At 39.0% G+C, this 14,873-nt stretch overlaps 2 protein-coding genes across 3 annotated transcripts; both read left to right on the top strand.

The window, feature by feature from the left end:
* The first annotated feature begins 284 nt into the window (after positions 1-284).
* On the top strand, positions 285-6,140 carry pla2g12a (phospholipase A2, group XIIA). Its single transcript, XM_026171242.2, has 4 exons — positions 285-667; positions 2,395-2,471; positions 3,215-3,380; positions 5,137-6,140. Exons 1-4 carry the CDS (start codon positions 448-450, stop codon positions 5,253-5,255), a joined length of 582 nt encoding a protein of 193 aa, XP_026027027.1. The 5' UTR covers positions 285-447; the 3' UTR covers positions 5,256-6,140.
* A 2,234-nt stretch (positions 6,141-8,374) lies between these two features.
* On the top strand, positions 8,375-14,336 carry LOC113024304 (caspase-6-like). Of its 2 annotated transcripts, none has more exons than XM_026171240.2 (8): positions 8,375-8,504; positions 8,672-8,714; positions 9,445-9,478; positions 9,574-9,717; positions 10,326-10,402; positions 10,578-10,753; positions 11,185-11,332; positions 11,766-14,336. In XM_026171240.2, exons 2-8 carry the CDS (start codon positions 8,708-8,710, stop codon positions 11,999-12,001), a joined length of 822 nt encoding a protein of 273 aa, XP_026027025.1. In that variant the 5' UTR covers positions 8,375-8,504; positions 8,672-8,707; the 3' UTR covers positions 12,002-14,336. The 2 variants fall into 2 exon arrangements, with proteins under 2 accessions (XP_026027025.1, XP_026027026.1); XM_026171241.2 differs by lacking the exon at positions 8,375-8,504 and adding an exon at positions 8,568-8,591 and having other exon boundaries at positions 11,766-12,198.
* Positions 14,337-14,873: the final 537 nt, after the last annotated feature.

Below are 14,873 nucleotides of genomic sequence, written 5' to 3'. Positions count from 1 at the left end.
TTTTTACATTAGTAATTCCTTTTCTGCATAATTTTATATTGTTAATTAAAACAACCTGAAGATTCGGATCTTTTTAGTGAGTCCAGCCGAAAGAGCCGGAAATCCCATTACTAATTTTTTTTTCAAACTTTATTTGAAATTATAAAGCGAACAGCCAGTCATTCCAGTTCAGTTTGTACAGTAGACATACAGGGCAAATAAGAGTAAATCCCATTTCTAATATAGACAGCGCACTTTTTCTTTTAACGTCACCATAATTTGTTTACCAGCGGTCACGTGACACCACCAAACCCGGAAACGACATCATAGCTCATGCCACCTATGTGTTTTCGGAATGAAAACAAGCTAGTGTGACAGTTAAAATGCTATCAAGACAACGTATTTAGGAATTAATCAAAACCAATGTGCAAGAAAACGCTGCTTTTTGGCCCTGACGATAAGTAGACCATGAAGTACCCCAGCTACATCTGTGTCTTTCTGTTGGGTTTCTGCTGTTGCGGATATTTTTCACGAGTGTCTGCTAGCAATCACGAGCCGGAGACTCCAGACTGGAGGATGACTCTAAAAACCATTCGCAACGGGATCCACAAGATTGACACGTACTTGAATGCAGCACTGGACTTGTTTGGTGGGGATGACGGACTGTGTCATTACAGATGTAGTGATGGTAAGCTAGGTCATTACTCCAGCTTTCAAGCTCTTTCTCCAAGTTAAGAATGGGTTTATGACATCTAGAGTGTGTAATTTAGGAATTTCCCTGTTATTAGTCAGGCTTGTAAATTAATTATTTATGCCACAACTTTCTCTTAGATCAGCTTGAAAAGGGTTTGCGTTAATTTAATAGTTGGCGCGACCATCTTCAGTCCTGTGTAGAAGTCTCAAACAACCCTCATCTCTTCATACTTTCTTATGAAAAGAATGAGAAATGAATGCAGAAATGAATGAATTGAAACATGTGCAAACATACATGGAAATGCAGTATACAACGCAAAAACATAATTTGGTATCACCTGCATTATTCTTGAACACAGCCTGAACTCTCTTAGATAAGTTTTCTTATAATTTCTTTGGGTCGTCTTTGTGAATATTTGTCCAGGCTTCTTGAAAGACATTCAAAGCTCTTTTCTGGATGTTGGCCTTTCCTTCTGTTCTCTCTCAAGATGATCCCACACTGCTTCAATAATTTTGACATCCGGGATCTGAGGAGGTCAATCCATGACTGATTTTTTTACACTTTGTTTTTCTAACCAGGTATGCTTTACTAAATTGGTACTGCATTGCCAATCAGACGCTTTCCAGATTATAATGCATGGTGGGTCAAAATGTGATGGCAATTTACTGCATATTTCCATCAGTTTCGAAAAGACCCAACACCACTGGCTGAAAAACATCCTCAAAGAGCTTCCAGTTTGTTGTACTGATGGTTGTAGACACTCCCTGATGTACCTCTTTCCTGACCACCTCTGTATGTATTGACACCCAAAACATTTAAACTTGGATTTTTCACTCCACGAGACCTGTTCCCACTAATTTTCAGTCCAGGTCTTGTGTACCTTGGCATACCACAGCCTTTTCTTCCTGTTTCCCTTAATTAAGATTGGCTTCTTGACAGGCATTATTCAGCTGAGACAGTTTTAGATGAGGCTTCAGCAAACAATAGATGGTCAGCTGATGCAAGATGTATCTCTCAGGTCCTGTGTTAGTTATGTCCTTTAAAAATAGCTAAAACTTTTAAGATACTGTACATCAGCTGTAGAGAGGCTTTTTCATGCGTGCCACTACTTCTTCTGTCCTGCACTTGTTGAGTTTCCCCAATTTTTTTTTTTTTTTTAAGGATTCCCTGAACGCCATACTGGTTTTTAGCTAATAGCTCTTTGGGATTCAACTTATGGATATAAAAATACAATCATAGGCTTGTCAAGCTGTGTTATCTTTAGCATTTTAACAGATTCAATTATAGTAATGGGAACAGAAGCCTGTTGTATTTTTGCAACAAAGAGACTAAAAATACATTTTCATTTGGTGCTTCTTTGCTAAGTTAAGCTTCTTTTTTTTTGCTCTTTTTTTGAGTTAAGACCCTTTTTTTTGCGTGAATGGTGAAAATGGCCAGGTCCAAGGCTTGGATTCAAGATGAATGAAAAAGCAGAAAGACCTTTGAAAGACTTTCAGAAAGGCCAGAGAACTATTGCTCGAGACCACTTTAAAAATGACAAGAAAGTCTGGGTTATTGAAATTAAAATATAAAGAAATGAGGGGTGTTTCAAGACATTTGCACAGCACTATCTGTGGCACCGCTAGCCTTTTTTAATTATCTGTAAACATGTAACCTCTGACTGCAAGATAACAGGTAGTTGAAGAGTAAGAAATCTTATCAACTTTGCTCCTGTCTCAAAGGGTACAAGCCGGTGCCTCGTCCCGGGTACAAAAATCCACCGCCCAACGGATGTGGTTCCCCCCTGTTTGGAATTCAGGTAGTTCAAAGCGTGTTACCATGTGCATCCAGCATGCTGAAGGGCATCATTTTGTATATCATTTTATTTGTCTTATTTAAATACATTGAGTATACACACAGAAATAGACACGCAAGTCCATAGTACAAGCTGCAGTTTGTGTAAAATGTAGCTAAACTGCTTAGGTCAGTATTATTGGCAGTGTTGGCTCCAGATACATTTGCTTCAGAAAGTATTCACTTCACTTTTTGCACACGTTACAATTCTGTACATTTATTCTTAAATGGCTAAAATTGGCATTTTGTTACCATAATATGCACTTAATAAATGTCATGTAATAATCCTTGAGATAGAAGAACACGTGTTTCAAATTTAATCTATATGACACAAACACCAGTGTATAAAAGATGCCATAATACACGCTGAAATCCAAGGAAGTCTTTGAAAATATTCACAGTAAAATTCAAAGTTCCTGGACAAAGAGTTGACCAGAAATCCAAAAGTTTCTGACCACAGCGGGTCAGACCAGAAACTAACAGAATATTGCTGGAGTGGTCTGTCGATGATGAACAAGGCTGTAGAAACATGTTTAATCAACTTAATTAATACAGTTAATTGAATTAACTTCAGCAACAGAGCACAGAACTGCAGTACTATAACATTTACAGAAGTGTGCATCTCATTCTGGTAGTGTCCTTCTCTAGTCAAGTCCAAAACGTGTGTATAACCAACAGCTGCTGAGTAACTGATATGTGTTCATCCAGTTTGACGTTGGCATCCCGTCCATGACCAAATGTTGTAACCAACATGACCGCTGCTATGACACCTGTGGCCGGGAGAAACACGACTGTGATAAGGAGTTCCAGGTCTGTCTGGAGAAAATCTGCAGGAATGTGCAGAGGACTCTGGGATTGGCCCAAACTGTCCAAGGTAAGAGAGCAGTGGTTTAGGAAATAATTTTAAGAGGTTGTGCAAAAAGGCAAACAGATTTTGTGGACTAAGTTTGCTTAGGTGCTACGTTTGGAGATCTTTATAGAAATGAATAGAAACTCAAGTAAAAAACAAATATATCATACCATATTATAGAGTAGTTTTGCATGTCATACAATACAAATCTGTTACAACTACAACATACATATTTGCTCTCTAAATCACTTGTTTGTGTTATGATTTGATTGGCTTTATTGAACATGCCGCTCTTACAGCCTTGTAAGATTGTAAGAGTGCTACGTTAGTAAAATTGGGAGGTTACTTTAAAGAACCTGTGAATCACCCACAGCTTGTTACACAGGTGATAAAACACATCTTAAACAGGGGGAAGTGCACTGCTTCAATCTGTTTAGATTAGCCAGTTAGCCAGACTCACTGTCACCCCGTGACACTTTATTTAAACAGAGGCATGGTGTTAGCAACTCAGCTTTTACAATCCTAAGTTCCTTTCAAGCCTTTTTCCTGCTTTTTTCACCATTTTATTCCAGGAAGTAATAAAACATGCTATAATACTGCACAGGAATGATGAATATTCCGAATGACTTGAAGCAGTCATTTTAGTATTAATAAAGTTTTAGCAATATGCATACTATAGCTGTAGCGGAAAGGTCTAAATGGAGAAAAGCCTCTGAGACCCAGCTGTTGTTAATGGTGCAAAAGGCACTGTTCAGTCATTCTTCTATTATTGATAAACTGAAGAAATTAAGAGTTTTGTAAGTGGGGTGATCTAAAAATCATTTTTGCTGTCTTTTTGTCTATATTTAGGACTAGGTGAAAGACCTTAGTCAGCGATTAATTCTATAATTAATCACTTAATCGCAGCCTACGCTGCTGTGTCTGTGAACACAAAAGTTATTCATGGAGTTCTACGAGGTTCTGTATTGAGTCTGATTCTGTTTATATTACCAGTATGCATGCTTCCCTGAGACAGTATTATTAGAAAACAGTTTCAGTGCTGTGCAGACTCCAGCTTTATTTATAAATGAAGCCTGATAAAAAAATTCAATGAGTTAAACTCCAGTGATGTATTAAACACCTGGATGTCCTGTAGTGTTTTTCTTAGAAATTAAGACAAAACTGAGGTCATTATATTTGGCCCTAAGTTCTATCGTGTTATCTCAGACTGCAGGCTTACTTGTTTTTCCTAGAGTTTCTAAAAGTTGAATGAGAGGCAGAGCTCCCAGTTTGAATTTGGAACTCAGACACGTTCTCTAGTTTTAAGATTAGATTGAAAGAGTTTCTTTTTGATAAAGTCTGTGGTAAAGCTTGGTCAGGTGACCCTGAACCACCCTTTCAGGATCCCTTGCTGCTGTTCAGGCTCCTGCAGGATGTAATGTGATACACTGTGAGCACTTCTTCTCTACTCATCTCCTTTTATTTAACCCCACAGGTTTATATGCCACCGCAGCATGTCATTACATTTTTGCCTTCTCTCCTCCTGTTTCTTCCTCTTTTCTTTCCACTCTCCTCTCACCCACAACCAGTCATTCGAGATGGCTGCACCTCACTGTTTCTTTCTGTTAAAAGGGAGTTTTTTTTACTCCCGACCATCATAAAGTGTTTGCTGTACAGTTGTTACCCCACAGTTTAAAGCACTTTGAGGCAGCTGTTACGCTTCGGTGCTATATAAATGAGCTTGAATTGATGTGAGCTGATTTTTCTGTTCATATTATTTCTCGTGTTGCCTGTTTTACAGCATGTGAGTCAGCAGTGACTTTGCTTTTCGATGCAGTTATGCACTTGGGATGTAAGCCTTACCTGGACAGTCAGAGAGCGTCGTGTGTGTGCCAGTATGAAGTAAAGACTGAGCTGTGACGCCACCACAGCCACGAGACTGTCAGCTGACCCTTTCAGAAACTCAACACTAACAGAAGGATGCTAGCAATAAACTTTCTGTCTTTCTTAGATGTTCTCAGGGATAGAGCTACTGGGTTTGCACTAATCTGTGTCTGTTGCCTCCTTTTTTAGATGGAGAGTGGACAATTAATATCTTTCCTATGTCATTGATTATTTATATATATTGTTCAGGGTTTCTGTGGTTTGCCTTTAAACCAGCAGTTTATTTTATATTTCTGTGAAGTCTGCATAACTTCCTCAGAAGTTTACATTAAAAAAAGACTGTGACCATGTTCAGTTTGAACACTTCTGACTGAACTGTTTTAATTCAATGGGAAAAAAAACTGTTTTTACCCCTCAGCTGTAAAAGGATAATGAGTTTTGTTTTGTTGTTAAAATTAATGTACGGTTCAGCTTTCCCTGCCTAAAACATGTCATTTGTTGACAATGAGAAATATATTAAGTATATATAAATGTCGCTTCCAGTACCAAACCATTATTGGTTACTTTATTTAATTATAATAGATGGAGCTGTTTTGGGGTTTTTTTTTTTGTTTGTTTTATTTGTTTCACCCACCCCCAGAGATCAGTTCAGCGATTTCTTTTAAACTCATCACAACCTGAGTAACCTGCTAGAGCTTCGTCTAGATTTCCTGAAATCGCTTAATTTTCAAGATGTCATTAGCGAATAGTGAACTGTAAAAGAAAACAGCACAGCACATTTCCCTTTTCTGTGACAATAACAAGAACTTGTGATTAAGTTGATGTTTATCTCTACCGTATCTGAAGTGCTGACTGGTGCAGATGTGACTTGTAGAAACATCTTTTAAATTTGCAATAAAAATAGTTGTGCTTTAACTGTTACCTTGTTATCCATCGTTTTTAAGTAAATGAGTCTTTAAGTGTCTAAGGTGACATGTTTTAATCATATCTATATATATGTTGGATGAGGCCAGTGAATTTGCACAGGAGCAGATCCATCTACTGTTTGCAAAAGCCTCATCAGAAATGGTGTCAGTGGAAGGAAGGGTGGCTGTCAAGAAGCCATACTTTAATGCAGAAAAGTACCATTATGTTTTGATCTACCATGTAATACTGGAAAGTGTCTTACTGGCATTAGCTATATTTTTCAGCGTGACAAGGATCCCAAAAAGAGTCCCAGAAGTCCCAGTTCAATAAAAGCATACCTGCATAGAAAAACACACAGTGGAAGACTATCAATCATGGATTGGCCTCCCCAGAGCCCGGACCTCAATATTATTGAAGCAGTGTAGGATCATCTTGACATAGATTAGAACAAAAAAGCAACCAAGATTCAAAGAAGAGCTTTAAATGTCCTTCAAGAAGCCTGGAGAACTATTCCTGGAGAAGTTTTTATAGCAAAGATCAACCCAAATGAGCTTTAATTTACACCATACCTAAAAAAAAATGACAAAAAAACTCAGACTTGGAGGTTGTCAAGTCGGTGATTGATGAGAGTGTGTTTCATTATTTTATTTCATATAAGAATGCAGAATGTCAAACCACACTCCAAAATGGACCAAAACCTGCATCAGACATCCTACACAGGTGACCCAGCTGAGGTTGATCAAGCCCTGACTTGTGCCCCAGCAGAAACCACCCACAGGTCAGCCCTTTTAATCAAAACCCAGCTTTACTCATGGTTTTAATGGCCATCTTCTTTGCCTCTCCTGTAATAAAAAACCTGATACAAAATACCCAGCCTTTTTGAGCTGTGCTGACAGAGGGCCCTTTCAGTCTCTTCTCAATGGGCTCTTGGTACTTTGCATGTTTTGGCTCAATTGCTTCTTCCATATCCTCTTCCCAGGGCACTGCAAGTTCTGGCATAGTCAGCTGTTTTGTCTCTTCAGAGTAGATGATGATCTTGTGTAAACCTTAGCCCTTTGTTCAGATTGATATGTAACTGTCAGTCGTAGGCCACAGAGAGAAGACTTAGATCCTCAGTTTTGATTTTGGGTAGGGTTTCTTTCCAGCTTTCATAAAGGCATCATCTTTATGGTGATGGTAAATGCTTTATGATGGTAAATGCCAGACTGTCTGCTCAAATATTTTTAGTCTGGTTTTCTGGTCTAACTAAAACATAACAAGAGAAAATCAATTAGATGTAGCATGATTTTTATACATGGGAAATAAACAGTTTAAATAAAGGTACAAAAAAAACCCTTGCTCACAGTAGTGAAATTTTATTTAAGCAGAATAACCATGAGTTGATTACAAAAATTCAATTTAAAATTTTTCAGATTAATCAATTTTTCATTAACTAAAAACGTTAAACACTGTAACCTAAAATCATATATATCTTGATTAAGAGGATTTTACTTTTTCAGTTATTCCAACAAAAACGTTTTCCTTTGGGCACATTTGGAAAGACATCTTTATGATTTTATTAAAAACTACATTAGGGGAAGTGAAGAAGGGGAGACTTCCTAGAAACTCCTGAGAATATTGTCGTCATATTGGTTCCTGATAAGATTGTCAAGTTTTCACCTCATCACATTAAACAATCTTACATACTATTAGCCTGACACACACTGACAAAGCGTTCCTGTTTGACTTTCCACTTTTGATATCAATATTTAAAGTTAGGTAAGAAAACAGCGCTTCCTTGTGGTCACTCGGTAGCACTACAGCTTAAACGAACACCTGCTGCAAACTGCTCCCTTTAACCGAGAAGGGTCTGGCTGCAGCCAGGTGCTCCTGTGGGCTTTAACCACCAAGAACAACAGCGGAAAGAAACGCATGTTGTGTCAGGTGATCACGTGACAGGATGAGGCAAGGCGGTAATGACCCAACCTCTTTAGGCCAAACAGCAAAAGCAAAGATTGAAGAAATCTTTGCTTTTGAGAAACTGGGTACAACTGGGTACAACATGTATACTGCAGTGCAAGTTTGGCTGTCAGAGCAGCCCGTACGCACCAAACGTTATAATGTCAACTGAAGTTTGTCATTACAGGCTGTTCAAAGGTCACACTGACTGTGGGTCTGAGCAGGCAGTTGAGTTGCAGCCTCTGTGTCGGTATCTGCTGCTGGCAGTAGAGACACCTCCCCTGCCCTGTAGGAGCACAGAACAGAGTGCTGCAATCCAATGAGATTCCGGTGGGCGGGGCTACAGCCTGGTTCTTCATTCATGATTTAATCTGGCAAATATGTTTTTCTCGCTGTGTCAGTCGGAAGAAAGGTCTAACAGGGCAGGAGACTATTGTACAGGTAACAGATTAAGATTTTTGTTTTAAATTGAGAATAGACGTGTGACCCATACAGGTGCTGTCACACCTTTGCCTTAAATTTGATCAGGTCAGTCACCTTTTGAATCAGGTGCCTCATGTTGTATCATTTACAAAGTGAAAACTTTTGTTTCTTTATGACCTTCCCAGGAAGTGTTCCTACACAGACGACCACAAACTAACAATATGACAGGTGAGCATTTCAATCCTACAAGCTTCTTTTGAAATAGGGAAGAGAGAATATTCCTACAAAGAAAAAGTGAAACAAACTGTAAAACAAAGCCAACAGGGTGACTTTAATCATCCACTTAACTTTCCTTTTGATTTGACTGTCATGCAGATAATAATTATAGTAAATATCATTCAAAGTGACTTGATGTCTTGAGGAAACTGACCTGCATAAATCTATAAAAGTGCTTCATATGCATGAATGGATATCCAACAGTTTCCCCCTAATTACCTGTGCTGGATTTAAAAAAAAAAGAAAAAGAAAATAAACAAATCATAGCTGCATGAAGGTTATTGAGGTTGGATTTTGCTGTGTCGCAGAAGATATACAGTTTATAGAGCGACAGCAGCATTCATGTCAAGACACCTTAGTATAATACATTTCTGCCTCAATGCCAGACACACCCATTCTGCAGAATGGGTGTGGAGAATAGAGCTGTTCCACACGGCTTCTGGTCTTTCAACAGTCTTTCTCCACCTTCCTCCGCCTGTAACCCAGCTATTGACAACTATCAGGACTCTGAGTGTATGGAAAAATGGCTACTTGACCCCAGCACTAGCAGCACTTATAGCTCTATGGTTTAACAAAAAAGAATATTGCAGTATTTAAATAAGCTGTAAAGCAAGATTTGCATTATTATTTTGTAATTCTTGCACTGGTTATTTACGAATATGCTTTTTGATAATGTGCACAGAGAACCAAAGACAGAATGAGGTCACCATTGAAAGGTAAACACTATTAGCTGGAAAATCTTACTTTATTCTGGTACCAGACACTGAGAATGTTGCCTGCATTTACTGCAAATTGTTTACTCTAAAATCAGCTCCTCGGATGGTGCAGAGGAGTACCAGATGGGCAACAAACGACGAGGTCTTGCACTCATTTTTAACCAGAAAGACTTCTTCTGGCGCCTGGAACTGCCTGAGAGGCGTGGAACCAATGTTGATCGTGACAACTTGGAGAAAAGGTACAACCTTCTAGCTATCTGCTGAAGAACGAGGAAACCTGTTTTTGGCACAGCTTCATGCTCAAGAGCATGCCAGCACGTGTTTAGAGTTGTTGATCATTTTTGTGGTAAAACTGAATATTTTTCTTCTTTACTAGTATCGCCCCAGGGCTGCAATCTTTTACCTCTGTGCCCCAGGGAGTGCCAAAGACAATATGTCATATGCTATATTTTTTTAAGTTCACAGAGAACTTGGTGATTGTTTTTCTTCTTAATAGTGATGACCCTGATCACAATCCCCACTACAGAGTGTGATCGTGGCCCTATAGAGGTTGATTTCACACTGGTCCAAGTTATTCCCACTGCATCAACAACTGAAGAGATGGTTGTGGATTTTAGAAAGAATCCTATGACCGTCTCTCCTGTGGTGGTAATAGCTGATGCTTTGGAGTGTCTGCAGAAGCAGAAATATTGAGGCATTGAAATTTATAGGACTCTGAAAAAGGTCCAATCAATCCTGATCCGAGCAGATCCTTGTCTAAGGAATTTATATTGCTAATAAAGAACAATAAAAAAATTTTGACCATTGATCTGCTAAACTAATCAACTCATTTTCACTTTCTGTTCAGACTGAAGGATCTAAACTTTGAAGTGAAATGTCACAATAACCTCAAGCTGGAGGCAGTCCTAGATGAAATCGCCAAAGGTACCCACATAATCATTTGTTTCTCTCAAATGACCAGCATGCATCGAGATGGACAAAGAAAATCATCACCATAGTTTGAGTTCTTACATAATTCAATTTGTTGCTTTGCTGCAAAAATATCTTTGTCAAATCCAACTTTCGCTGCAAGTTTAACAAGTACTTGTTGTCCCACCAGCTGCGGAGGAAGATCACTCAGATGCTGATTGCTTTTTGCTCGCCTTCCTGAGTCATGGAGATGATAACCACGTTTATTGCCACGATGGAAAAATCAGTATCCAGGAGATCACGTCCAAGTTCAAAGGGGACAAGTGCCCGGACCTTGTTGGAAAGCCAAAGATCTTCGTAATACAGGTACAAAACACAAAAACCCATACGAGTCCATCAGATTAACCTGGTGTAGCCATTTTTTAAAGATTCAACAGGTTTACAGTCATTCCAACTCATAACGTAGTCATGAGTCTCAGTCTGGATGTTTTGTTGTGTTGCATTCTTTGGGATGAGAGTTGGGTAAACAAAACTGTCTCATATGTGCCAAAAATGAGTTCCACCACTGCTGTGTCATCTGCAAACTTGACATTGTGGCTGAGCACTTATAAGAGAGTAGAGTGTGCAGCAGGGGGCTTATAACACATCCCTGAGGAGAGCCAGTGTTGAAGATGATGGAGAAGGAGGTGTAGGAGGAAGTGAAGTCTGTCAGTCTGTCTTCTGTTTGTCAGAAAGTCCAACAACCAGTTAATTTGATTTAATTGAACTGGAAACCAATGTTCATCCCCCATCTCCAGGCATGTCGCGGAAAAGAGTTTGATGTGTCAGTTACAGTGACCGAAGCTTCTACGATGGAGTCTGAAGAAAAGGTGTTCATGGATGCCAGCACCATACAGACCCTCCCTGCTGGGGCTGATTTCATCATGTGCTATTCTGTGGCTCAGGGTGAGTCTTCTGGCATTTGACTAAACCTTTTTATTTTTATTTTGACTGAGAGGAAATATCAAAGACACAAAGCAGAGTGTTTTTTTCCATAAGGTAGAAATGTGATGTTAGTATTATTTTAAAGGCTAGACTTCTGACAAATCTTCCCTGCTTTGGTAATGCTCTGAGTGTGTCACCGTCATTACAGTGTCACAAACTATCCAACTCTTGCTATACACTGTTTGTTTATATGTGCTTGTAAGCTCATTTATTAGTGAGCAAAAACTGAACAAATGCTTCAATAGAATTTTATTTCTTAAGTGAAACCATAAGAGTCAGCTTAAATAAATCCTGGTATAAAATATTTCATAGCCCTCAGAAAATCTGTCCTCTTTACTTTTACCTCGACATCCATGTTCATTTTTGCCGTTTTGCTGTTGTCATTATTTGTTAGGCTACTACTCCTTCCGGGAGAGGGAAAACGGTTCGTGGTATATCCAGGATCTCTGTCAGCTGCTTCAAAAGTATGGTGATAGCCTGGAATTCACAGAGTTACTCACACGGGTCAACAGAAAAGTGTCACTGAGGAATATTCCAACACCATGTCAACCAAGATTTATCGGGAAGAAGCAAATGCCTTGTTTTGCTTCAATGCTCACCAAGAAACTTTACTTCCAACCAAAAAAGTAACAATGACACACCTCAGTCTCAAAATGATCAGGTTTATATTTGTTGTTCAACTATGTTGTTCTGTGTCCTTATTACTTTTAAGCTTTAGTGCTTGAATTGCTTTAAAATTGCATGCTGATTATGAACCACAGTCTTTGTAAAACTACTGTACTGAAATGACTCTAGAAGCAACAGAATGATGCTTTAGTGCACAGAAATACATTCATTTTGCCTTATTTTATATCAAGTTCAGAACAGTTTACAGTGGATCCTTCCACTGAAAAGACAGGGAGTCTTGGCGGTTGAGTCAGTTTCGACTTTGTCTTTGAGCCAGTTATTTTTCAGACGAGACAGCTTAGCAATCAGGAAACGAAATCAGGATTTTTGTACACATTAGTTTCATTCATACATATCTCACTGTAAGCCTCAGGGATCCAGTAACATTAACAAACTGTCTAAACATTACGTAATCACAGTGTTTCCTCAAGCTTATCCAATCCAGTCCAATTTTATTTATAAAGCACTTTAAAATACCCAGCACAGGAACAAAGTGCTGTACAGAAAATAAGTTAAAACAATAGAATAACAGAAAACAGCAAAATAAATAAATAAAACACATAAAACATAAAATTAAAACAGCCCTATGTTAAAACAAAAACAAGATAAAACAGCATCGAATCACCTAAAAACAACAAAAATAAAAAACCAACATCTCACGTGGTGTCAAAGGCCAGGGTAAAGAGGTGGGTTTTCAAGAGTGACTTACAAACAGATAAAGAACTGGCCTGTCTAATCTCTAAAGGAAGCTCGTTCCACAGTTTGGGAGCTGCTACAGCAAAAGCACGATCTCCTCTAAGTTTACGCCCAGTCCTAGGTATCTTCAGGAGCAGCTGATCAGCTGACCTGAGAGAGCGGGTGGGTGTATAAGGCTGTAGCAGCTCAGAGAGATAAGATGGAGCTAGGCCATGGAGGGCTTTAAAAGTAAATAAAAGAATTTTAAAATGAATCCTAAAAGAAATCGGCAGCCAGTGAAGTGAAACTAAAACAGGGGAAATGTGCTCAAACTTTCGAGTGCCAGTTAAAAGACGAGCTGCGGCATTTTGCACCCTCTGTAGATGGCTAATATATGATGCGGTGACCCCAATATAAAGTGCATTACAGTAATCCAGCCGAGTGCTAACAAAGGCGTGGATCACTGTCTCAAAGTGCTGCCGTGAAAGAATTGGCTTTATTTTTGCCAGCTGCCTGAGGTGAAAGAAGCTAGATTTTACCACTGCCTTAATTTGATTATCAAACTTCAGATCACAGTCCACTTTGACCCCCAGGTTTGTGACAGTTGGCTTAACATACTGTGCCAGGGAATCTACATACACATTGGGGGTCTCAGTGGGGCTACCAAAAACCATCACCTCTGTCTTTTTATCATTGAATTTTAAAAAGTTAACAGGCATCCAAGCCTTAATGTCATCGAGACACTGAAGTAATGGCTGTGTAAGATATCTGCCTTTTTTCTTTAGAGGGACATAGATCTGACAGTCATCAGCATAAAAGTGGAAAGCAATGCCGTGCTTTCTCAGTACAGAACCAAGAGGAAGCAGATATAAAGAGAAGAGGAGGGGGCCTAGAACTGAGCCCTGTGGGACACCACACAAGAGGGGAGCGGAGGACGACACATAGTCACCAAAGCTGACACAAAAAGTTTGCCCCGTCAAGTAGGACCTGAACCACTCCAGTGCTGTGCCCCTAATGCCCACCCAGTGCTCCAAACGAGAGAATAAAATGGCATGATCCACGGTATCAAACGCAGCTGTCAAATCTAAAAGCACAAGAACAACACAGTCCCCAGCATCAGTCGCTAAAAATATGTCATTAAAAACTTTTAAAAGGGCTGATTCAGTGCTATGAAAGGGTTTAAAACCAGATTGGAAAACCTCTAAAACATTTTGCTTTTCCAGGAAGGCCATTATTTGGCTGTAAACTACCTTTTCAAGAATTTTGGAAAGAAAAGGTAGTTTGGAGATAGGCCTGTAATTTGCAATAACCGTAGGATTAAGAGCAGGTTTTTTAATCAGGGGTTTGACTACTGCATGTTTAAAATCTTTAGGGACAACACCTGACATCAGACTATGGTTTACCAGCTCAAGAACCAAAGGACCAACTGTAGGTAACACCTCTTTTAAAAGTCGAGGAGGGACAGCATCATTTGGAGATGCTTACTACCGTACTTAAAAAAAGGGAATTTCTGTTCTGTAATGTGTATTTGCATTTACACATTGACAGTGTATTTTTTTGCATTACTTTAATGATTTTATGGATTTTACTTACTGCTTTGCCCTCAATAAAATCTCTTACTTTATTAGTTTTCTTGCTGTGTGTGTGTGTGTGTGTGTGTGTGTGTGTGTGTGTGTGGATTCTCTTATTTGTCCTGAAATGGTTTAGAAGCAGGTTAAATGAAAGCAAAACTGATTTACAGCAAAGAAGTAAGTTTTATTACTTTTCACAGCACCTTGCAAGATAAAATCACAAGGTGCTCCACATCAAATACAAACAGCAAAACAGGAAGGCGACATTACTACAAAATAAATCAAAATGCCACCAAAGTGTTCAAAATATGAGTGTCTTCCACGTCGAAACCACTGAGGTGACCTGGGAAACAGTCCGTGCTTGTCATACTCAGTATGAGATAAATGCCAGTAGCCAGTATGTTATGTGTTTTACTTCCTTCTTTTCCCAGTGTTTGCACTGAGTAAGAAGTCAACAGGCTCGTTCTGTCTGTCATTAGATTGAGATTACAATAATCGGACAATCTAACTTGTGATTTAATCACAAATCTATACAACTTGAATCATCCACAAAAACACTTTTCATGTCTTTATTGTGATTTAAACACTGA

This window comes from Astatotilapia calliptera, chromosome 6, assembly GCF_964374335.1.
Source record: "Astatotilapia calliptera chromosome 6, fAstCal68.1, whole genome shotgun sequence".
NCBI lineage: Eukaryota > Metazoa > Chordata > Actinopteri > Cichliformes > Cichlidae > Astatotilapia > Astatotilapia calliptera.
This window is presented reverse-complemented; position numbering and strand designations above follow the sequence as displayed.